The following is a 24,783-nucleotide window of genomic DNA, read 5'->3' as shown; positions in this document are numbered from 1 at the left end:
TTGAATGGGAGAAGTCAGACATGGAGAAAACCACTCACCTTCAAACTGCCGGGCCAGGAGGTTGCCCAGCCATCGCTCCAGCAAAGGGGTGATGCCACGCATGAAAAACAGCCAGACCCGCCAGCCAGCAGCCCAGAAACCACAGCCAGGGCCCTTCCCTACAGGACCCTAGGATCCCAAGCAAAAGTCAAGAACACAAGTTAGTAATTCATTCAGACAACAACAGAACACTGGGCAGAAGTGGAGCAAAGAGCACAGGTATGGCAATAAAGGGGGGATAAAAGAGAAAACCCTTTTAAGATCTCAATATTTAAAATGGAGTAAATGAGGAAACCAGCAACTGAGATTTTCTATTTAGAACTAAAGATGGGCTCTGGGGAGAAGTGTTGAGATCTACAGGACAGCAGTAATAACACTCAGAACCTCTCTCCAAATAGGCCCTTGGAAAGAGCCCTGACCGATGTACAGATTAAGATGGATCTGAGAATATGAATGCACAAGGGCAGGGTCTTACCGTGTTAAAGCGATAATAGATAAGGTGCTTCAGGTCCTTGCACATACGAATCTGCCGCATCAGCTTGTATTTGTAGCGGTACATGCCCGTCAGCTGCCCCACGTGGGCGAAGATATACTGCAACCCATCTGCCAGCTGCAACACAGTGGCCCCAACAGGCTTTAAGCTAGAGCCAGTTCCATGATCAGCCCAAGCTTCACCCAGCTTCCCTACAGGGGGCAGGGACTGGGGATTCCTAGCCTCACCTGGAAGGCATCCACATTGCCCAACCGATACTGCACATGACTGTCCACCACCAGCTTAGTTAGACGCAGAACTTCTCGACACAGATGGAAAGCATTTCCAAAACGAGATTTCTTTCTTTCCTGGAAAAAATGCCAAGGACAAAAACAACATTAGTCAGCAATGCTCTGGACTGGATACACACCTTCCCAAGAGGCCAGGGCAAAACCAGCCCGTCCCTCAGCCCAGGACCCCCTTAAGGTCCAATGCAAGTACCTTGGTGGTGAGTGTCTTAACAGGTTTAAGGTTGAAGTTGTAATCCAGGTGCAGATAGTTGAGGTTCTTACGGTGAATGAGAAGGTTGAGCATGTTGTAGCCCTGGCGGCAAACCTGTAGCCCCACCTCCACCCAATCCAGCTTGGTAGACTGGAAGAATTTGGTGGCTTTGAAGGATCGGAATAGATACCTGGGATGGGAATAAGGAGTGAGAGTGAGCCTCCTGATCATCTCTGGAACAGAAGAAGGCTGAGCAGGGGCCCCAGGGCACCTCACCTCTTCTTCTGGGCTTTCGGGGGCCGGTGCTTCAGGGCATTGAGCACATAGTACTTAAGCAGCTTTTGGTAGGAGACCCTCACTTTCACAGGCTGCCCAGCAGGACAGTGCTCCCGATACCTGAAAAAACACACCCATTAGAGCTTGGCCCACCTCGCCCTCCAGCTGCCCTGCTAAAGGCTGTACGCCCACCCAGCTGGAGTCTTTAATCCTATACATCTGCTACTCTCCCCAGGTAAAGCCTTACCAGTTCTTGACAAGGGGGATGTCTAGGGCCCGGCGAGTGCGACCAGAGCGTAGGTTGAAGGGCCGGGGGGCCCAGAGCAGGGCGATGCCATTGGCTGTATTGTCTGTGTAGAGGGGTGTGTCCTTCAGAAAGGGCTCCACAAACTCTGGGAGCTCAAACTCCTCATCGTCATCTGGCAATGGTTCCTGGCTCTGAAAGAAGAACCCCCAAGGGTTTAGCTCCTGCTGAACTGCACAGAGACCTGGGATGAGAGAGAAACTCTCTGGGGCCAAACACAGTGGCTACATCTGCTATGGAAACTGGGCTGCCTGACAAGAGAAGCCCTGAAGAACGAGGGCAAAGGAGGCCAAGGGAGCAGAGAACAGGGCAGGGCCAACTGGGCGAGTAAGCAGCACTCCTCTCACCCCAACTGGCTCTCCACCAAAGGCCTCCCAGAGGAGCCCCCAACACCAGGGAGAGGTAAACATGCAACCACCTCCTGTCCAAGCTCCAAAAACTGGGCCTGGGGAAGGAGATCTGTTTATGTTAAGAACATGATGGAACATGAATCAACACCAAAAACACTGTGCCAAATATAAGAAGCCAGCCACAAAAGACTACATACTGTACAACACTATTTATACGACATGTCCAAAACAGGCAAATCTATAGAGACAGAAAGCAGATTAGCAATTGCGTAGACATGGAAAATTCAAGAGAAATAGACAGTGACTACCATGGGTTCAGGGTTTCTCTCTGAGGAAACGAAAATGTCCTAATAACTGTGGTGATGGTTACACAGCTCTGTGAATAAACTAAAACCACCGAATCATACACTTTAAATGGGTGAATTGTGTGTAGTGAATTACAGCTCAAAAAAAGGATTTAAAAACACACTGGAGAAACTTATCCAGTGGATAAGACTTTGCACTTCCAATGCAAGGGACACAGGTGTGATCCCTGACCAGAGAACTAGATCCCGCATGCCACAACTAAGGCCTGGTGCAGCCAAATAAATAAAATATTTTGAAAAATAAACAATTTTTCTGGAAACAGACCAGAATAAGATTAGAGTTCCAGAGAAGAAACAATAAAGCCCAGATGGGTAATCACAGAAACCAAGATAATATCAATAACTTGGTTTGAGCCAAGTGCCAAACTCTCACATTACAGTTCCCGTTACAGCTCGAGGGGAATACTTAAGGATGGAAATCATGTCTCCCTCTAGCTGAACTTTTATCTAGTCATGCTTCTGCCCAGTCAGGAAATTTCTCGAAGAGCTGAGAATGTCCCTTCCTCTCACCTTGACGGAGTGTCTATGGGAAATTGGGTTAATCAAAGGATCAAAGTAGAAAGCTGGCAGATCAGGATCCTCAGTTTTGATGAACACAACATTAGGAGTGTGGTACCTGAAATGAAACAAGAGTCAGCCAAGGTGCTCCCCCCGGCCCACTGGAAACGCCAGCCACCCCTCTCGCCCAGCTGGGCTCCAGCTCTCTCACCAGGTGAGGTGGACATGGTGTGGCAGGTTGTTGTACAGGTAAGGAAACGCAATCTTGTACTCAGTGCGGATAGGCTGCCGGATGATGATCTTGTTGATGTCATTGAATTCATTCCAGTCTTCATCCCTAGGGCACAGAATCAAGGGTGAGCAGCTGAGTTGGGCAGTCTGGAAACTATAATGGGATCTAAAGGATGAAGATTAGATTTTACAATGGCTGCTTCATGTTGATGTTGGGCAGAAACCAACAAAATTCTGTAAAGCAATTCTCCTTCAATTAAAAAATACATTTCAAATTTATTTAACTTAAAAACACTCTACTCTCTCCAACTTACTGTAGGTTGATGTCTCGGACAAGAGGCTCAAATTTGGGGCCTCCAGGAATGGCCATATTAAGTGCCTTGGATGTAAAAAAGGCCTTCAGATCAAACAGATAGAAGTAATTGTCATCAACCAAGTCTGTCAAGAGCTGATTGGCCAGGCGGTAGAGAGTGGACATCATAGGCAATGTGAACTGCCAGCGCTGGTAAGTGGAACCATTTACATACCTAGGGAAAAAAGAGAGGCCCATGTAAGTTCAAATAGGTGTACCAGCTAGCCAGGGCATGCTACCTACTGGTCTCCCAGGTCCCCCTCTGGAGTTCCAAACCCTCACAGGAATGGTAACTCCAACTATCACTCACTTCCGGCTATCCCTTAATGGCTGGTGGTCATAGAACCAGTCCAACACAGGGGCATCCTCCTCAGGGTCCAGCTCTAGCTGAATGGCTTCCAGTGGCTCAACATCTAGAATATTGTCAGCATAGTCCAAAGGTGGCTCCTCATCATCAAAAGGGGGGAAACGCATCCTCTTGAAATGCCTCCTGTCTCTTTTTTCCCGACGCATCATAATCCACATTGACCTGGAAGTCGACAATGTCACGCAACAGTTTCTACATAATGTCCCCTCAACCGCCACCACCACCCCACATTCCAGCCCCTCTCACCCCCACTGGGAGATGTAGACAGGTTCAATGACCCAGGGGATCTCATTGACAAAGGAAATGGCTCCGGTGATGTGGTACAGCACAGGCACATCCCGAATCTGCTCCCAAGGCATAGGCATGTTCTCCAGGAGCTTGAGGACTGCATGTGGCATGTACTTGAGGGCACTGTAACAACAGGAAGAGAGATGATAAGAAATGACAAGGTGTTCTGCTACCTAAGCCACGCAGAGAAGCAACAAGGTATCACAGTATCACATTCCACAGAAAACAGGCCTTACAGTCTAACTCCTAAATATAGTACACAGGCCCTCTGTGACCAGGAACTCTGCCTCCCCACCTCCAACAGTGCCACTTTTTTGTCTTAAACATCACTGTCCCACAATACTGGGTTTCAGTCCCTCTAAATCACCAGCTATTTCCCTAAAAACAGCTTTTAGGCTATCTTATATTCTATTCTCTCTGTGAAGTGAAGTCGCTCAGTCGTGTGCAACTCTTTGCGACCCCATGGACTGTAGCCTACTATGCTCCTCCATCCATGGGATTTTCCAGGCAAGAGTACTGGAGTGGGTTGCCATTTCCTTCTCCAGAGGATCTTCCTGACCCAGGGATCAAACCCAGGTCTCCCGCACTATAGGCAGACGCTTTACCGTCTGAGCCTAAATAAGAAAATATTCACATTTTATTTTAATCATTTGTCTGTTATGTCAGTAGGCCATAAGCTCCAGAAAGACTGTTCCTTCCTGATCATTGCTATATTCCTGGCACCTAGCACAGTTCTCAAATACTTTTGAAATAAACACAACTTCCATTGCTGTCTTGGACTAGTTCATTAAATGGCTAACACTTTTGTGTAAAAATGAAAAAGGATCTGCTAAGGTATTTATACCTGTACTCACCCACCTTGGGAAAACAAAAGGACACAAAGACCTTAGGACGTAACTTCCCTCAAACCTGAAGATTCTTGTCACTTAGGAATTACAGGCAGCAAGAATGTACAGGTGTCCTGCTCTGGGCTTTAATTCACTCAAAGATAAAGATGTCTCATCATAGTATCAACAGGACAAATTAAAAACTCCAGGCCCAGATCAGGGAAAAAAAACATAACAAAGAACATAACTGAGAACATCTTACATTGTTGATAGTAACATAAATTGTTACAGTCACTAAGGAGAACAATATGGAGGTCCCTTAAATAACTAAAAAACAGAGCTACCGTATGAGCCAGCAATCCTACTCCTGGGCATATATACAGAGAAAACCATAATTTGAAAACAAACATGAACTCCAATGTTCACTACAGTACTACTTACAACAGCCAGAGCATGAAAACAACCTGAATGCAGATCAACAGATGAATGGATAAAAAAGATACAGTACATATACATTCAGTCCAGTTCAGTCGCTCAGTCGTGTCCGACTCTTTGCGACCCCATGAATCGCAGCACGCCAGGCCTCCCTGTCCATCACCAACTCCCTAAGTTCACTCAAACTCACTTCCATCGAGTTGGTGAGGCCATCCAGCCATCTCATCCTCTGTCGTCCCCTTCTCCTGCCCCCAATCTCTCTCAGCATCAGAGTCTTTTCCAATGAGTCAGCTCTTTGCATCAGGTGCCCAAAGTACAGGAGTTTCAGCTTTAGCATCATTCCTCCCAAAGAACACCCAGGACTGATCTCCTTTAGAATGGACTGGTTGGATCTCCTTGCAGTCCAAGGGACTCTCAAGAGTCTTCTCCAACACCACAGTTCAAAAGCATCAATTCTTCGGCGCTCAGCTTTCTTCACAGTCCAACTCTCACATCCATACATGACCACTGGAAAAACCATAGCCTTGACTAGACGGACCTTTGTTGGCAGAGTAATGTCTCTGTTTTTGAATATGCTATCTAGGTTGGTCATAACTGTCTTTCCAAGGAGTAAGCGTCTTTTAATTTCGTGGCTGCAGTCACCATTTGCAGTGATTTTAGAGCCCCAAAAAATAGTCTGATACTGTTTCCACTGTTTCCCCATCTATTTCCCATGAAGTGATGGGATCAGATGCCATGACGTTCGTTTTCTGAATGTTGAGCTAAAGCCAACTTTTTCACTTTCCTCTTTCACTTTCATCAAGAGGCTTTTTAGTTCCTCTTCACTTTCTGCCATAAGGGTGGTATCATCTGCATATCTGAGGTTATTGATATTTCTCCCAGCAATCTTGATTCCAGCTTCGGCTTCATCCAGCCCAGCGTTTCTCATGATATACTCTGCATATAAGTTAAATAAGCAGGGTGACAGTATACAACCTTGACGTACTCCTTTTCCTATTTGGAACCAGTCTGTTGTTCCATGTCCAGTTCTAACTGTTGCTTCCTGACCTGCATACAGGTTTCTCAAGAGGCAGGTCAGGTGGTCTGGTATGCCCATCTCTTTCAGAATTTTCCAGTTTGTGGTGATCCACACAGTCAAAGGCTTTGGCATAGTCAATAAAACAGAAAGAGATATTTTTCTGGAACTCTCTTGCTTTTTCAATGATCCAGTGGATGTTGGCAATTTGATCTCTGGTTCCTCTGCCTTTTCTAAAACCAGCTTGAACATCGGGAAGTTCATGGTTCACGCATTGCTGAAGACTGGCTTGGAGAATTTTGAGCATTACTTTACTAGCGTGTGAGATGAGTGCAATTGTGTGGTAGTTTGAGCATTCTTTGGCACTGCCTTTCTTTGGGATTGGAATGAAAACCGACCTTTTCCAGTCCTGTGGCCACTGCTGAGTTTTTCAAATTTGCTGACATATTGAGTGCAGCACTTTCACAGCATCATCTTTCAGTATGCTATGTATGTATATTTCAATATGATATGCACATCATAATGAACACATACATTAGTACAATGGAATATCACTCAGCTATAAAAAAGGAAATAATGCATTTGTAGCAATACAGATGGGCCTAGAGATTATCACACTGAGTGAAGTCAGACAAAGGAGAAATACTGTATGACATCCCTATATGTGGAATTTAACAACAAATAGAATCAACATTGCCAGGAGAAATATCAATAACCTCAGATATGCAAATAATACCACCCTTATGGCAGAAAACAAAGAAGAACTAATAAGCCTCTTGATGAAAGTGAAAGAGGAGAGTGAAAAAGTTGGCTTAAAGCTCAACATTCAGAAAACTAAGATCACAGCATCCAGTCCCATCACTTCATGGCGAATAGATGGGGAAACAGTGGAAACAGTGAGAGACTTTATTTCCTTGGGCTCCAAAATCACTGCAGATGGTGACTGCAGCCATGAAATTAAAAGACGCTTGCTCCTTGGAAGAAAAGCTATGACCAACCTAGACAGCATATTAAAAAGCAGAGACATTACTTTGCCAACAAAGGTCCGTCTAGTCAAAGCTATAGTTTTTCCAGTAGTCATGTATGGATGTGAGAGTTGGACCATAAAGAAAGCTGAGCGCCGAAGAATTGATGCTTTTGAACTGTGGTGCTGGAGAAGACTCTTGCGAGTCCCTTGGACTGCAAGGAGATCCAACCAGTCAATCCTAAAGGAAATCAGTCCTGAATATTCATTGGTGCTGAAGCTGAAACTCCAGGACTCTGATCACCTGATGTGAAGAACGGACTCATTAGAAAAGACCCTGATGCTAAGAAAAATTGATGGCAGGAGAAAGAGATGACAGAGGATGAGATGGTTGGATGGCATCACCGACTCAATGGACGTGAGTTTGAGCAATCTCTGAAAGTTGGTGATGGACAGGGAAGCCTGGTGTGCTGCAGTCCATGGGGTCACGACTGAGTGACTGAACAACAAATGACACAAATGAACTTTATTTAAAATGGATAACCACCCAGATGAGCTGTCTGAGAACATTAAAAGTCCCCAAATGACAGCAGTTCTCCAGGACTGAAACCTAAGAGACAGGGAGAAGGAAAAGGGACCAAATGCCAAATGAAATAATTCCAGGATGGTCTTACCCCAAGTACACCCTTTTATCATGCCGAAACTTCCTGTTGGTCATGTCTCCATGATCTCGGATGATCTTCCTGACATGTTCTGGAGGCATGTCTTCCTTCTGCGCATCCACAAATCCAAACTTCCGCTTTTCGGCATAGCGCTTAGCCTGCAATTGTTGCCATTTTCGGGCTGCAAAGACACCTCAGTTTAAAGACCTGCACATCATTTGCTTCATCTCTCCCCACCTCTCACCCTAAACTGAGTTTTTGTCTGGATGCGTGACAGAGGGTGGGCATCCAGAAGGAACACTCCCTGCCAATTCTCTTGTGAACTTGCTCTGCTTTCCTTTTTTAAATTTTTGCCAGCCATTTATCATTGCCTAGTATTTTTGGTACAACTAATGAAACCTTTTTTTTTTTTTTAACTATGTCTCTTTGCAATTTAAACCCTGTAAGGGAAGGGGTTTTGTCTGCATCACTATTGTATTCCCATTGTCTGGATCAATGCCTACAAGTAATAGGCACTTAAAAAAAAAGGATGGTTTCAGAGACTCGATTAGATGAAAAAATAAATAGCGGCTACTAAGTGCACTAACACCTAATGTTTTGACACCTAACAAAACAGGGGAAGGGGTCAAACTCGCTGCGCGCACGCGCACACTGGCACACCCGCCCCCAGGCGCCTCTACTACCCGCTTTCTTCACCTTTCTCCTGCAGCTTCTCCTCCGACATGTAGTCTGGCAGCGGGGCTAGAGGGCCAGGCACCGGGTTACCCGGCCCTCGGTAAGGAAATACTCCGGCCATGCCCGGAGAATCTGGGAAGGAGCAGAAGAAAAAAAATTAACGAACAGGGCCCAGGCCCTCAAGAGGGGCCGCAGAAACACGTCGAAACCCCCCGCCTGCAGTTCCGCCTCGCTCAGAGTGCGCCGGCCCAGTCCGTCTGGCCGCTCAGCCCCAACCTAACCTCGCCTCCCGCAGCCTGGCCCTTACAGTCCGCCACGCACCCCTACAGCCCCTCACACAGGCGGCCGCTTTTCAGCAAGGCAATGGCGGCAAGCCTACGTCCGCTCCGCGTTCCCAAAGCCAGGAAGTATGCAACCCAGGTTCAACGGTTGGCCCAATAGGCGCCAAAGTACTCAGGCGGTTTGGCGAACTCACCAATTAGAGTTGGAATATGGGCAGGAAGGGGCGGGACCAAGGACGGAAGTATTGAGCGCGAGGGGGTGTGGTCGGAATGGCTGCAAGCCCTTCCTTCCGCTTTTTTAGAACAGTTTCTAGGGCCTCAGCTGCGACTGGCCTGAAAGTGAAAGTGTTAGTTGCTCTGCTGTGTCGATTTCTTTTAAACTCCACGGACTGTAACCCGCCAGGCACTTCTGTTCATGGGATTCTCCAGGCAAGAATACTGGAGTGGGTTGCCATTCCCTTCTCCAGGGGCTCTTCGTGACCCAGGGATCGAAGCCGGCCTCCTGTATTGCAGGCAGATTCTTTACTGTCAGAGCTACCGGGGAAGCAACTTTGCGACTCGCCTGGGGCCACTGGAAACCCAAGCTTCCAGAATTTTAATAAATTTGTCGAAATTTGGGGCTGCCCAGGTGGCTCAGTGGTAAAGAATCCGCCTGCTAGTGCAGGATTGGCAGGAGACACGGGTTTGATCCCTCGGTTGGGAAGATCCGCTGGAGGAGGATATGGCAACGCACTCCAGTATTCTTACCTGGAGAATCCCATAGTCAGAGAAGCCTGACGGGCTACAGGAGTCAGACACGACTGAACACTCATGCACGTGGAAATTTGCAGTTTACTCTATGTCTAGGCTTCTGTATTTAGACTTGACGTGCAGTATTAGCTCCGAGTCAGTCAGTCTTTTGTTCATGCGTTCAGTCGTTAATTCAGCCATCATTTATTGAAGGCTCACTAATGTATCAGGGGTTGGGCAGAGGGGAAAGCCAACCGCTAGGAGCTCAACAAGTTGCCCTGAGGTAGACAAGAACCCAAGCTCTTGTGATGCTCTGTGATGGGAATTCGAGGGCAGGGTATTTAACCCTTTGTTGTCAAGGAGGAGTTAGTCAATGAACCGTCAAAAATAAAAGACGTGGTGAGGAAATACATTGCAGAAAATTTTCTCCCCCTCCCTCTTCATTCCTATGTTTTGTCTCTGGCAACCCTCTGGAGTGTATAATGAATACCCTCTAACTGCTTCTTAACTCTTTAGTTATGTCTTTCTGCTTGAATTGCCCTACAATCTCCTTGTCTTGGTTTTACATTTCATCCCTCTTGCTCCATTTTTGGTAACAACGTTGAATCTGACTTAGATCAGTTTGTTCAAACACAAGTTTATTGTGGAGGATGTAGAGGACTTGTAATCCTTACAGATTCTTCACCTAGATGGGAATTTAGGACTCACAGGAGAAAGTGACACCTATGCAAAGGAGAGTCCAGGCCATTACAGGCTGGTGTGGAGGTTTATGTAGTTCAAAGAAGAGAGGAGCAGTATTAGAAATGTGTTGGAGTTGGGTGATATAAGGGATTTGAGGAGGTGAAGAAAGAGGAAGGAAAAAGGAATCCCAGGTGGTGGTAAACGCTAAGGTTAGAGTTTGGAAAGAAAAAAATAAGGCATATTCTGAAAGCAACCAATAAATCAACCTGGCTGCAGTAGAAAGTCCAGTATCATCTTTATTATGTTCATCATTGTCAGTGTTGTGAAGTTCTTAGAACTTGTATAAGGTTCACCGTGTGCCAGGCATTATTCTAAAACCTGCTAAAATTCTAATATCGTCTGTTTTAGTTAATGGTATTGTACCAATGTCCGCTTCCTAGTTTCGATTGTCCTCCTACTGTTATGTCCTGTTGCTATGTAAGAAGTTCTCAAGCGGGTGAAGGGTACACAGGGACTCACTGTACTATTTTCTAAATGGCATTATTGAGAAATAATTTGCATTCCATAAAGTTCACCTGTTTAAAGTATATAATCCAATGGCTTTTAATATATTTACAGAGTTATGCAATTACCACTACCTAATTCTGAAACATTCTCGAAAGAAATCATGCACCTATTAGCATTCACACCCCATTTCTTCCCACCTCCTTCTCCTCAACCCTTCAGTTCAGTCACTCAGTCATGTACAACTCTTTGAGACCCCATGGACTGCAGCACACCAGGCTTCCCTGTCCATCACCAACTCAAAGAGCTTACTCAAACTCATGTCCATCAAGTTGGTGATGCCATCCAACCGTCTCATCCTCGTAGTCCCCTTCTCCTCCCACATTCAACATCTCCCAGCATCAGTGTCTTTTCCAATGAGTCAGTTCTTCCCATCAGGTGGCCAAAGTAGTGGAGTTTCAGCTTCAGCATCAGTCCTTCCAATGAACACCCGGAACTGATTTCCTTTAGGATTGACTGGTTGGATCTCCTTGTAGTACAAGGGACTCTCAAGAGTCTTCTCCAACACCACAGTTCAAAAGCATCAATTCTTTGGCGCTCAGCTTTCTTTATGGTCCAACTTTCACATCCATACATGACTACTGAAAAAACCATAGCCTTGACTAGACGGACCTTTGTTGGCAAAATAATGTCTCTGCTTTTGAATATGCTGTCTAGGTTGGTCATAGCTGTTCTTCCAAGGAGCAAGCATCTTTTAATTTCATGGCTGAAGTCACCATCTGCAGTGATTTTGGAGCCCAAGGAAATAAAGTCTCTCACTGTTTCCATTGTTTCCCCATCTGTTTGCCATGAAGTGATGGGACTGGATGCTGTGATCTTAGTTTTCTGAATGTTGAGTTTTAAGCCAACTTTTTCACTCTCTTCTTTCACTTTCATCAAGAGGTTCATTAGTTCTTCTTTGTTTTCTGTCATAAAGGTGGTGTCATCTGCATATCTGAGGTTATTGATATTTCTCCCAGCAATCTTGATTCCAGCTTGTGCTTTATCCATTTCGCATGATGTACTCTGCATTAAGTTAAATAAGCAGGGTAACAATATACCCAGTTGTGGATGTGACTGATGATGGAAATAAAGTCTGATGACGTAAAGAGCAATATTGCATAGGAACCTGGATTGTTAGGTCCATGAATCAAGGCAAATTGGAAGTGATCAAACAGGAGATGGCAAGAGTGAACATTGACATTTTAGGAATCAGCAAACTAACATGGACTGGAATGGGTGAATTTAACTCAGATGATCCATTATATCTACTACCATGAGCAAGAATCCCTTAGAAGAAATGGAGTAGCTGTAGGGTAAGGGAGTTAGAGAAGGCAAGGTTTGGAAAAAGAATGAGACCAGCACTTTCCAGGAACAGATCACCTTTGATAAGGTGAGAAGGGGCAGCAGTCAGATTAGTGAGCTGCTGCACTAACCCAAGAAAAGAGTAAGTATATTAGGCATATATGTGGAACTCTACTGTCTTAAGGGGGCCTGTTCTTATCCAAGGTTGTTCGGAGTAGTTATCTCTTAAACCGCTAGGGCAAGGAATTCTAGAGATCGGCCAGAGGCTGGACCAGCTGGGAGCTGGGCGTAATCAACCTTAATGTCCATTTTTTTTCTTCCGGTGAGAGAGTTCTTTGTTTTGCATAGAATGGTGGGGAGGACCCAGAGGGGAGTTTTAACTCCAGGCTATTTTGAGCCTTGTAACTTTCCTTCAGTAGCCCTCATAGTAAACAAGAGTCTGAAATGCAGTACTTGGATGCAATCTCAAAAACGACAGAATGATCTCTGTTTCCAAGGCAAACCATTCAATGTCACAGTAATTCAAGTCTATGCCCCAACCAGTAATGCTGAAGAAGCTTAAGTTGAACAGTTCTATGAAAACCTACAAGACCTTCTAGAACTAACACCCAAAAAAGATGTCGTTTTCATTATAGGGGACTAGAATGCAAAAGTAGGAAGTCAAGAGATAACTGGAGTAACAGGCAAATTTGGCTTTGGAGTACAAAACGAAGCAGGTCAAAGGCTAATAGGGTTTTGCCAAGAGAACGCACTGGTAATAGCAAACACCCTCTCCCAACAACACAAGAGAAGACTCTACACATGAACATCAACAAATGGTCAATACCAAAATTAAATTGATTATATTCTTTGCGGCCAAAGATAGAGAAAGTTAGCAAAAACAAAACTAGGAGCTGACTGGCTCAGATCATGAACTCCTTATTGCCAAACTCAGAATTAAATTGAAGAAAGTAGGGAAAACCACTAGACCATTCAGGTATGACCTAAATCAAATCCCTCCTCAGCCCTAGGCAAATACTAATCTACTTTTTTTCTCTATAGATTTGCCTGATCTGGATACTTCATGTAAATGGAATCATAAGATAGTGACTTTTTAACTTTTGTGACTGGCTTCTTTTACTTAGCACGTCTTTGAAGTTCATCCTTGTTGTATCACATATGTTTTCTTTGGAGAAACATCCTTTCAGATCCTTTGCCTGTTTTAAAATGGAACTGTCTCTATGTATTCTAGATACAAGTTTCCTGTTATATATATGATATGCACAATTTTTCTCCTGTTCTTTGGATTATCTTTTCACTTTCTGGGTGATAGTCTTTGAAGCACAGACATTTTTAATTTGTATAAAGCCTAACTTATCAGATCTTCTATTGCTTATGACTTTCGTGTCATATCTTAGAAATCATTGCCTAACCCAAGAGAGATAATAATATCTATTTCATAAGGTTGTTTTGAGGATTGAGTTAGCTGATTTATTAACTGTTTTGAAATACTTTTTAGACTCACCTGGGCTTCCCTTGAGGCTCAGAAGTTAAAGTGTCTGCCTGCAATGCGGGAGACCCGGGTTTGCAATCCTAATTTGCAATCCTGTGTTTTCTTTCAAGAGTTTTATAGTTTCAGCTCTACCTATTTATGATTCATTTTGAATTCATTTTTGCATAGGGGTCCAAATTCATTATTTTGCATATAGATATCCAATTGTTTCAGCACCCTTTGTTAAAAAGACTACTCTTTGTTCTTTGTCAAAAATCAACTGACCATTTGTTTTCTCTATAGATTTGCCTGATCTGGATATTTCATATAAATGGAATCAAGCTCTCAATTCTGTCCCGTTGAGCTATATGTTTATCTTTATGCTCTCTCTGTTATTTTTGCAACTTCCATGTGAGTCTAAGTGAAGTGAGGTCGCTCAGTCATGTCTGACTCTTTGCGACCCCATGGACTGTAGCCTACCAGGCTCCTCCCTCCATGGGATTCTCCAGGCAAGAGTACTGAAGTGGGTTGCCAGTTCCTTCTCCAGGGGATCTTCCCAACCCAGGGATCGAACCCAGGTCTCCCGCATTGCAGGCAGACACTTTAACCTCTGAGCCACCAGGGAAGCCCCGGTGACTAAAAAGTATTTCAAAACAATTAATAAATCAGCTAACTTAATCCTCAAAACGACCTTATGAAATAGATATTATTTATCTCCATTTTACTGTGAGAAACCCAGACTCAGAAAGGTTGAGTAACCTGCCTTGGGGCACTTGATTAATTGCATAAACTATGTGTCAGGCTCTCTCTAACTTATATGCAACTGTTCATTTAATTGTCACAATAATTCAGTGAGGTAGGTGCTATTATTTAGCCTCATTTTGTAGATGAACAAACTGAAGCTCAGAGAAACCGAGTTTCTTGCTTAAGGCCGCACAGACAGCAAATAATAGAGATGGTAAATAATGGCTGTGGAGCTTGTGGGTTTTTTGTTTTTTTTTTTTTTTTTGCTGTGTTGTCAAGATCTTTAGTTGCAGTGTGCAAGCTCAGTACTTGCTCTGCAGCATGTCAGATCTTGGATCAAACCCACGTCCCCTACATTACAAGGTGGATTTTTAAACACTGGACCACCAGGGAAGTCCCTGGAACTTCTGTTCTTAACTGTACTGCTATATCATCTTCTATGTTCTTCTCAGAAACATAAATGATACAGATGAGAAAACTGGGACCAAATCAAAGCTAAACTTTTTCTTTTAAAGATGGAAAACACTTGTGCCAACAAAATAATTTGCAAATTAAGAAACTAAGACTAAAAGAATTAAGAATGTCTCTTAATGCCTTGTAACTGTTCAAACACAGTGTGTCTTGAGTTAATCTGATGAAGTTCAGTTGAGTAGGAAAGTGACCAAACCAGAAACAGATCAGAACAGAGAATATTAGCTGCCAGTGTTATTAATTGCAGCCAAACCAGTCTCCTCATTGTTTGAGAAGTTTAAAACTGGACTTGGAGGGGACTGTGGGTCATCTAGGTCAGGGTCCCCAGCCTTTTTGGCACCGCGGATCAGTTTCATGGAAAACCATTCTTTCATGACTGGGGGTTGAGGGGAATGGTTTCAGGATAATTCAAACACATGATATTTATTGTGTGTTATATGTGTTAGCTGCTCAGTTGTATCCGACTCTTTGTGACCCCCCACCCCCAACCGCCCTGCTTTGTGACCCTGTGGGCCATAGCCTGCCAGATTTCTCTGTCCATGGGATTTTACCAGCAAGAATACTGGAGTGGGTAGCCATTCCCTTCTCCAGGGGATCTTCCCAACCCAGGGATTGAACCCAGATCTCCTGCATTGCAGGAAGATAGATTCGTTACCATCTGAGCCACCATTAAGTATCAGATCCTGGCGTTTGGGGACCCCTGATATAGATGAAGGAGCCTTCTGGCTTAAAATATGCAAGTGGCAGTCTAGGAACAGAGAAGAGAGATTGAACTATCAGTTCATGAGAAAGCCAAGAGAAAAAAATCAGTACATAGAGAAAAGAATAACAGAAAACTGAGGAGGAAGGCTGGAGAAACACATAGTCTGGAATAAGAAAAGGCCCGAAAAACCTAGGGAGGTCACAGCTGGAAAAACTGGAAGAGGCACAAAGAAGGAAGACTTTCAAGAAAAAGAAGTCCTCTGTCATGTGAAATGATGTACGAGGTAGAAAGACTGAGAAAGGATACAAGCTCGAAAGTTTTCTGACCTAGGAGAGCAGTGTCATAAAAATAAGGGGAGAAGAAGCTTCTCAGTTGCCAAGGAGGATCATGAAACAATGGAGGAAATGGGAATCCACCATTCATTTGAAAATTTGGACATGAAAAAAGATAAGAATTTAAACCAAGCAAGACGGTTAAGAGAAATTGAGATGAGAAAGAAGGTAGATTAGAATAATAGAACCAACAAAGACATCAGAGATTATCGTGCCCAAACTCCTCTTCAATGCAGGATGTCTTTGCAAGGTATACTTAACACTGAAAAGATTTCATTCTACAAAGGCTTAATGCACACCTCCCAGTGCTGGCCTTGCCAGGGTGCCCAGATATAGAGGAGAGCAGACCAAACAGAGGCCATGTGTGGTGGGAGCTTGTATTCTAGATGGGAACACAGATGTTAAATATCTAGCTATACATTTAAGATTTTCATAGTTTTTGTTGTTGTTGTTCTACCAGTTTATTGCTACCAACCCATCTCCCTCCACCCTCCTCATGCATGCGTGCTCAGTCATGTGACCCCATGGACTGTAGCCCGCCAGACTCCTCTATCCATGGACTTTTCCAAGCAAGAATATTGGAGTGGGTTGCCATTTCCTTCTCCAGGGAAGAGTTTTAGTTTTTACAAAGTTAAAAGAGTCTTATAGAACTTGTTCCAATGGTTTGTTCCAAAGCACAGCCAACAATGCTCCCTCTATTTCTCTCTCCCCAAAAGAAATCACTTTTACCAATTTTAGCTGATTATTTTGGCCTGTTTTTCTGTTTCACCAAGCAATAAGCTTATATCGCTTTTTCTCAACTTTCTACTTTGCGGCATTATCTACTCACTTTCCACTGTAGAAGATGAAGATCCTAAAAAAAAAAAAAAAGAAGAAGATGAAGATCCTGGGAATTCTCTGGCCGTTCGGTGGTTAGGACTTTGTGCTTTCACACCGGTGAAGGGTGGGGGACGGGTTCAATTCCTGGTTGGAGAACTAAAATCCCACAAACCCACAGAGCAACCACACACACATAAAACAATGGAGCTCCAACTCTCCCCTGAGCCTCTCATGTGCATGTATGTGCTTCCCACTACCCCATACTCCCAATATGATTGTAACTTTGGTGAGATTAAGAATCAAGGTTTACATAACTGTGCATGCAGTAGTAATAGCTGGTCCTTAGAGAGCATTTCGGGGAAGGCAATGGCACCCCACTCCAGTACTCTTGCCTGGAAAATCCCATGGACGGAGGAGCCTGTTGGCTGCAGTCCATGGGGTCACTAAAAGTCAGACACGACTGAGAGACTTCACTTTCGCTTTTCACTTTCATGCATTGGAGGAGGAAATGGCAACCCACTCCAGTGTTCTTGCCTGGAGAATCCCAGAAATGGGGGAGCCTGGTGGGCTGCCGTCTCTGGGGTCGCACAGAGTCGGACACGACTGAAGCGACTTAGCAGCAGCAACAGCAGCAGCACAGAGCATTTACTCTGTGTCAGGAACTTTTCTAAGCACGTTAACATTAATTCATTTAATTCTCATGATAATCCTATTATTGTCCTTCCATTATACAAATAAGGGAACTGGGGCACAGAGAGGTCAAGTAACTTGCCCAAGACCACGCACATAATTAGTAAGTGGAAAATCTGGGATTTAAATCCAAGTATTCTGGCTGTTGAAGCCAGGACCTATTGTACCCACCCTGGCTTTCTGTGAAGGACTCAGCAATACTGGAGTGCGTGCCCAGCCTCTGAGATGCTTAATTATTTCCTAAGTTTTCAAGTACAGCCCTACCTCCTGGGCAGACATCGCCCCTTTGCTAAGGATCCAGGCTATAGGGAGGGAACCTGCACCTTCCCTCCCTCTTCCCCAAAGTTGTCCTCTCTCCCTCCCCTCTGTCAAATGCAATCACTTCCAGCTGGCTGCTATCATGCTATCATCACTACTTTTTATGAAGTTAAAATGTAAAACAAACATGGTTCAGTGGTTAGGACTTCGCCTTCCAATGCAGTGGGTGTGGGTTCGATCTCTGGTCAGGGAGCTAAGATCCTATGTGACTTGTGGCCAAAAAATCAAACCAAACCAAAACATAAAACAGAAGCAATAGTGCCACAATTCAATAAAGACATTAAAAACCCATCCACATTAAAAAAATCTTGAAAAAAATAAAAACAATTACGCACACAAACTTTATTATGCTTCTCTGTTCACAGGCACCCACAGATTTGCAGCTTACTTATTCAAGTAGTAAACTATGATTACATTTCCTTTTCCAAGCAACTGTTTGTTTTCCCATAGTTAGTAGCTGTATTTGCTTAGTTTTTTGTTGTTTTTTCCCTATGGATTCTTTGCCAACTCACGCTCTGGCTGTTCGTTAGTTTTTAAATCTGTTTTAAAATGTTCACACATATAAGGTAGTCTATCAATTTCACCTTCCCCTGCAAAAAAAGTCTTTCCCAGAGCTTCATGAGCTGCTGCAGCATATCCAGTTTCCCTCTCTATTTGTTGTATAGCTCTCTTCCTAGGATCCCCTTTCACCATCAACCTGGGAAGTCCTATCTTCTATGTTGGATCTCCTGTTTTCTATTAATATGTCTGGGTCTTCTTTCTTGGTTGACTTCTTTAATTTGATGGAGTATGTTTTCTAGTGGCTTTCTGAGAAGGGTTCATGGCAGATAAATGTTTTTAGACTTTGCATGCCTGAAAATACCTTTATTCTGCCCTCATACTTGATTGATGGTTTGACTGGATATCTTATTCTATTTCCCCCAAATTTTTGGCGAACTTGCTTGATTGCCTTTTAGCTTCCAGTGTGTTGTTTAGAAGTTCGATGTCGTTTTGATTCCTGGTGTTTGTATGTAACATTTCCCTCTTCCCCTCTGAAGCATTCATCTCAACGTTCTGAAATTTAATTCTGTTGTTGCTCAATGTGAATCTGTCTCCTTTCACTCTTCTGGGAATTTCAATGATCCATCAGTATGGCAACTCATGTCCTTTGGTTTTGAAATTTTTCTTTCATGATTTCATTTATGATTTCCTTTTTCTTTTCTGTCTTTCCTTCCTTTTTCTCAGTTTTCTCTTTCTCTTCATTATTTTGATGTTGGGTGTCTTGGACTGGTACCATGATTGTCTCATTTTTGTCCCTAATATCTTCTTTCTGGGAGATTTTCTCAACTTTATCTTCCAACTCTTCCATGAATTTTTCATTTCCAATATCACACTTCTAAATACTCTTTTAATTCTGACTGGATTTAAAAAAAATTTGGGAGCATTATTTCATGCTTACAATATATTCTCTTACCTCTCTGAGGAAAATAATGAGTTTTTCCTCAAGTTTTATTTTCCATGAATGGCCTTTACTCTCTCTGTGTTTTCCCCTGTTTTTCACATTCTACATTTTTCATGTTAGAGGCGTTCCTCAAGAGCTCATAATCAGTCCTTCTATTAAACTTGTAATAAGCACTTCCAATGAGAAGTGAGAGTGTATAAGATAAAGGGGGTGGAGTAGAAGGAGGGGAGCCAGGAAGACGGAAACAGGGGAGAATGGAAAGCCTACCAGGTGTTGGGCATTGTCTGTGCAAGGTCCTGAGAAAGGAAGGAGCACGGCGTATTTTATAAACTGAATAAAGCCACACAAAGAGTGACACAGAGGGAGCTCCCCGGCAGTCCAGTGATTAGGATTCACTGCATTCACTGCCAGGACCGGGTTCAAATCTTGGTCAGGAAACTAAGTTGCATGGAAGGGTGGGAAAAAAAGGTTGGCGGGGAAGTGAAACAAAGTACCATGGGGCTTCCTTGATAGTCTAGTGGTTAAGAATCCACCTGCCAATGCAAGGAACATGGGCAACTAAGCCTGGCCGCCACAATTACTAAAGCCCATGAGCCCTAGAGCGTGTGCTCCCCAACAAGAGAGAAACCACTGCAAGGAGAAACCCGCACATGGCAACGAGAGCGTAGCCCCCGCTCCCTGCCACTTGAGAAAGCCTGCCAGTGACGAAGACCCAGCACAGCCAGAAATAAACCTGAAAAATAACAAAGACAGTACCACAAATCTGGACAGTAGACAAGGGTCACCATGCAGAAGCCTACAGGTCATATCATGATTTATATATCTATCTGAAAAAGGAGGAACACTGGATGTATTAAGCAGAGAATGACATGATCCAATTTGCATTTTAACAACCATAGACTGATCACTATGGGGAAAGGAGTCACTAGGCCATCATCATGTCACCTAGGGTAGAGATGATGGTAACTTCAGCCAGGGTGGGATAAGAGAAATGGAAAGGAATGAATGTGAAAGCCATTCTGAACTCGGTGATTAATTGGACATGTGTGTGTGTGGGAGTGGGAGGTGGAGTGGTATGGCTTGAGGGTGATTCTTAAGTTCCTGTCTTACCCTGTGCATTGATGGCGGTGCTATGCACAGACCAGGAGCACAGCAGAGGGTGCAGGTCTGGGAGGAAACATCCTGGACAAACCCTTGAATGTCAGAATGCAACAATCCCTTCCTCAACATGTCGTCAGGTCATCCTCAATCTGTGGATGACCCATTTCTACATCCCTTACCTCTGGTTTCCCACCTTTGGATGACTCCTACTTTCTCAATTTCCCACCTTAAAAATTTTTTTTTTAATTTGTTTGGCTGTGCTGAGTCTTAGTTGCGGCATGCAAGATCTTTGATCTTCATTGTAACATGCAAACTCTTAGTTTCGGCATCTGGGTTCTAGTTCCCTGACCAGGGAGCAAACCTGGACCCCTGCATTGGGAGTTCAGAGTCTTAGCCACTGGACCATGAGGGAAGTCCCTCAATTTCCCACTTCAACCATATCCTCCTTGTAGCTCCCTGTAGCCTGGTCTCTGTCTTGTTTACTCACTGTTACATCACCTATGGACCTTCATAAATACTTGCTGAAAGGAAAAATAGAGTGGTGTGTGCCAATCATAGAGCCACAAAATAAAACAGAACATTTTCGTGGATCCTAACACCAACAGTTTCACTTGACATTTAGTAAAATTAAAAAAAAATTTTTTTCAAGTATTACAACTTTTAAGTGATTTCAAGTGTTATTTTATATTAAAAGAGATGGGAAAAGATTTTGAAGCAGACTGCAAAGTTCACATGAATTTTTAAAATTCAATATATGTCAAGGAAAGCCTGCAGCAGCTACCCTAGGCTAGGCCCCCCTCTCTCCCTCCCCCCATTTCCTCCATGCTCCCAGCCCCCAACCCCTGCTTGCTACCAGGGTGGAAACATTTGGATTCTAGGAAGAGCTGGGGTTAGGGAAGGAAGGGCACGAGCATGAAGAAAACAACGTCTGGACAAGCTGCCGAGGGAAGCTAAGAAGGGCTGATGGGCAGTATCTTTCTGGGCCAACACGGCAGCAGGAATCTGTGGAATTCTTGTTCCTTGGTTTCTCCATCCTCTAGTGGTGCCCTGACCTGGGATCTGGGGCACAGCAAGCCTCTGTGCCAGTCTCTCTGCCCCAGGGATTAGCAGTGCCAACCAGTGAAGTTCAAGGAGGTGAAGGAGCCCTTCCAAGGGCACAGGCTGGCAGGTCAGAATGACAGGACAAAGTTGAATCCAAAGGAATCATTTACCATCCTTGGAATGTCAGCTACTATGCCAGAGCCTGTGTTGGGGTTGGATGGTGACAGGGTGGAAGAACCGCTGCAGGAACCTCTCATTTCACTCTGTAAGAATGACTTCCTAGGGACTTCCCTGGGGATCTGGTGGTTAGGACTCAGTGCTTCGAATGCAGGGGCACGACTTCCATCCCTAATCAGTGAACTAAGATCCCACATGCCATGCTGCGTGACCAAAAAAAAAAAAAGAATGACCTCCTGTCTTCTACTCTTAAAGTCCACACGGCCTGCATTCTTATCTCAATGAAAAGAGCTCATTCAGTCTGAGAATCACTTTCATTTCAGCGTCTACTTCCTGTGGAAGATGTGACCAGGGAAGGTTTGTCCCCCACCTGGTTCAGTTCAGTTCAGTCACTCAGTTGTGTCCGACTCTTTGCGACCCCATGAACCGCAGCACACCAGGCCTCCCTGTCCGTCACCAACTCCCGGAGTTTACTCAAACTCATGTCCATTGAGTTGGTGATGCCATCTAACCACCTCATCCTCTGTCGTTCCCTTCTCCTCCTGCCTTCAATCTTTCCCATCAGGGTCTTTTCAAATGAGTCAGTTCTTTGCATAAGTGGCCAAAGTATTGTTATTTCAGCTTCAGCATCAGTCCTTCCAATGAATATTCAGGACTGATATCCTTTAGGATGGACTGGTTGGACCTCCTTGCAATCCAAGGGACTCTCAAGAGTCTTCTCCAACACCACAGTTCAAAAGCATCAATTCTTCGGCACTCAGTTTTCTTTATGTCCAACTCTCACATCCATACATGACCACTGGAAAAACCATAGCCTTGACCAGATGGACCTTTGTTGGTAAAGTAATGTCTCTGCTTTTTAATATGCTGTCTAGGTTGGTCATAACTTTCCTTCCAAGGAGTAAGCGTCTTTTAATTTCATGGCAGCAATCACTATCTGCAGTGATTTTGGAGCCCAAAAAAATAAAGTCTGACACTGTTTCCACAGTTTCCCCATCTATTTGCCATGAAGTGATGGGACCAGATGCCATGATCTTCATTTTCTGAATGTTGAGCTTTAAGCCATCTTTTTCACTCTCCTCTTTTACTTTCATCAAGAGGCTCTTCTTTGCTTTCTATCATAAAGGTGGTGTCATCTGCATATCTGAGGTTATTGATATTTCTCCCGGCAATCTTGATTCCAGCTTGGGCTTCCTCCAGCCCAGCGTTTCTCATGATGTACTCTGCATATAAGTTAAATAAGCAGGGTGACAGTATACAGCCTTGACGTACTCCTTTTCCTATTTTGAACCAGTCTGTTGTTCCATATCCAGTTCTAATCGTTGCTTCCTGACCTGCGTACAGGTTTCTCAAGAGGCAGGTCAGGTGGTCTGGTATTCCCATCTCTTTCAGAATTTTCCACAGTGTATTGTGATCCACACAGTCAAAGGCTTTGGCATAGTCAATAAAGCAGAAATAGATGTTCACCTGGTTAGAGGGAGGGAAAGAATGCGCTCTCAACACTGAGTTAAGTGATGTTCGTGTTGTCAGGGGAATGCCGAAACGGACCTCTGCCCTGCGCAATGACCGCATTCCTGAAAAGCGCAGAAATCAATACTTGGTGAATAGAAGTCTGGCTTTCCAGCTGAAGAAGCATCCTGAATTATAAATACCACTTCAAAGACAATTTGTCTGATTTGACTGATCTTCAGTTGTCAACTTTCTACAGGTTTCTCCCTTTCTCAGGCTTCCTATAAAGAAAGGGGCAAAATAGTGTATCAGAATGTTCCCTGGATTCTTCTTCTGGTTGTGCCACAAACTAGTTGGGTGTGCTTGGATAAGTTGCTTTTCTTTTTTGTTTTTAAATTTTTATTTGTTTATTTATTTAGTTGTGCCATTCATTCAGGATATTTAGCTGCTGTGTGCGAACTCTTAGTTGCAGCATGTGGGATCTAGTTCCCTGACCAGAGATCTAACTCGGGCCCCCAGCATTGGGAGCACAGAATCTTAGCCACTGGATCACCAGGGAAGTCCCCTCACTTAACTTTTCTAGGCTTTAATTTTCTGCAAGGAAATTCGCTGGCAGATCAGTGGTTAGAACTTGGTGCTTTCACTGCCAGGACCTGGGTTTGATCCCTGGTTGGGGAACTAAGATCCCCACAAGCCAAAAGGCATGGCCAAAAATAAATAAATAAAATACAAATAAAAAGGATTAAGAAATTAAATGGTAAGATAATCTTGAAGGTCATATATTAATAAAGACTCACTGTTACAAGTAAAAAAAAAATTTGTTCATACTCACTAAAGGAAATCTGGGAGTTTTTAGAGTTGTGTAACTGAATGGTCCGGGGGATGGGGGGTGGAGTTCTTGCTTCAGGTAGAGTTTGATCCAGATATTTAAATGATGGTAGAAATCTCTGTCTGTATTCTGAATCTTTTTTTCTGTCTTGGCTTCATGCTCATGGAAGTTATCTTATATCAACCTGGATTAACGATGTTAGCACATAGTGCATCTCAGCCAAAAGTTCTAGCAGAAGGCAAGGTGTGGAGGCTCACAGTTCTGCCCAAGTCATAGGCTCATCTCAAGGAAAAATGATACCGTGTTCAGATTGGCTAGCCCTGAGTCACATGCCCAATGAGAGGAGAGGGAGAGAGGAGCTAAGCAGGCAAAAATAGCAGATGTTGGACACAGGTGCTATAATAGAAAACAAACATATGTATGGGCTTGAGTCTAGGCCCTGTCACTAACCGGCTAGGTAATCCTGAGTAAGTTATCTTGGTTTTCTTATCTGAAAAATAGGATGGTGACTTTCCTGGTGGCACAATGGTTAAGAACCTGCCTGCCATTTCAGGAGACATGAGTTCCATCCCTGGTCCAGGAAGATCCCACATGCTGCAGGGCAACTAAGCCCATGTGCCACAACTACTGAGCCTGAATTCTAGGGCCCACAGGTCACAAATACTGAAGTGCACGTGTCTAGAATATGTGCTCCCCAACAAGGGAAACCCGAACACCACCACTAGAGAGTAGCCTACACTCACTGCGACTAGAGGAGGCCTGCAAGCAGCAACAAAGACTCAGTGCAGCCAAAAATTAAATATATATATATATTTATGTATATAGGATGTCTCTATTGTGTGCGGTTAAATGAGAGAAGGTATCAAAGGTGCCTCATGTGGAAGGCTCATGACACATGTTCAGCCTAGGATGGTGTGACTTTCGTTAATGATTCTGAACAAATACTGCACTTCAATGAAGGAGCAGCTCTTTAGAGAATAACTTCCCTTGTGTAATCACCTGGAGAGTGAGGGCTCCTAACCTTCAGCCGAACAAAT

General features: G+C 44.0%; 1 protein-coding gene across 1 annotated transcript in view; it reads right to left on the bottom strand.

The window, feature by feature from the left end:
• Positions 1-9,089, bottom strand: part of PRPF8 (pre-mRNA processing factor 8) — a 32,368-nt gene extending 23,279 nt beyond the window's left edge. Inside the window, exons 1-14 of the mRNA XM_055576957.1 lie at positions 8,943-9,089; positions 8,643-8,753; positions 7,959-8,127; positions 4,002-4,166; positions 3,699-3,917; positions 3,351-3,563; positions 3,017-3,142; positions 2,818-2,923; positions 1,536-1,726; positions 1,289-1,408; positions 1,013-1,202; positions 760-879; positions 515-649; positions 39-168 (exon numbers count right to left, since the gene is read on the bottom strand). Of these exons, the coding sequence (XP_055432932.1) occupies positions 39-168; positions 515-649; positions 760-879; positions 1,013-1,202; positions 1,289-1,408; positions 1,536-1,726; positions 2,818-2,923; positions 3,017-3,142; positions 3,351-3,563; positions 3,699-3,917; positions 4,002-4,166; positions 7,959-8,127; positions 8,643-8,742 (1,984 nt within the window). The 5' untranslated portion in view covers positions 8,743-8,753; positions 8,943-9,089. The remainder of the gene's footprint in view (positions 1-38; positions 169-514; positions 650-759; positions 880-1,012; positions 1,203-1,288; positions 1,409-1,535; positions 1,727-2,817; positions 2,924-3,016; positions 3,143-3,350; positions 3,564-3,698; positions 3,918-4,001; positions 4,167-7,958; positions 8,128-8,642; positions 8,754-8,942) is intronic.
• Between the last annotated feature and the right edge of the window lie 15,694 nt (positions 9,090-24,783).

The sequence above is a fragment of the Bubalus kerabau genome, chromosome 4 (assembly GCF_029407905.1).
Source record: "Bubalus kerabau isolate K-KA32 ecotype Philippines breed swamp buffalo chromosome 4, PCC_UOA_SB_1v2, whole genome shotgun sequence".
Classification (NCBI taxonomy): domain Eukaryota; kingdom Metazoa; phylum Chordata; class Mammalia; order Artiodactyla; family Bovidae; genus Bubalus; species Bubalus kerabau.
The sequence above is the reverse complement of the archived record's forward strand: the minus strand, read 5'-3'. Positions and strand labels throughout refer to the sequence as shown.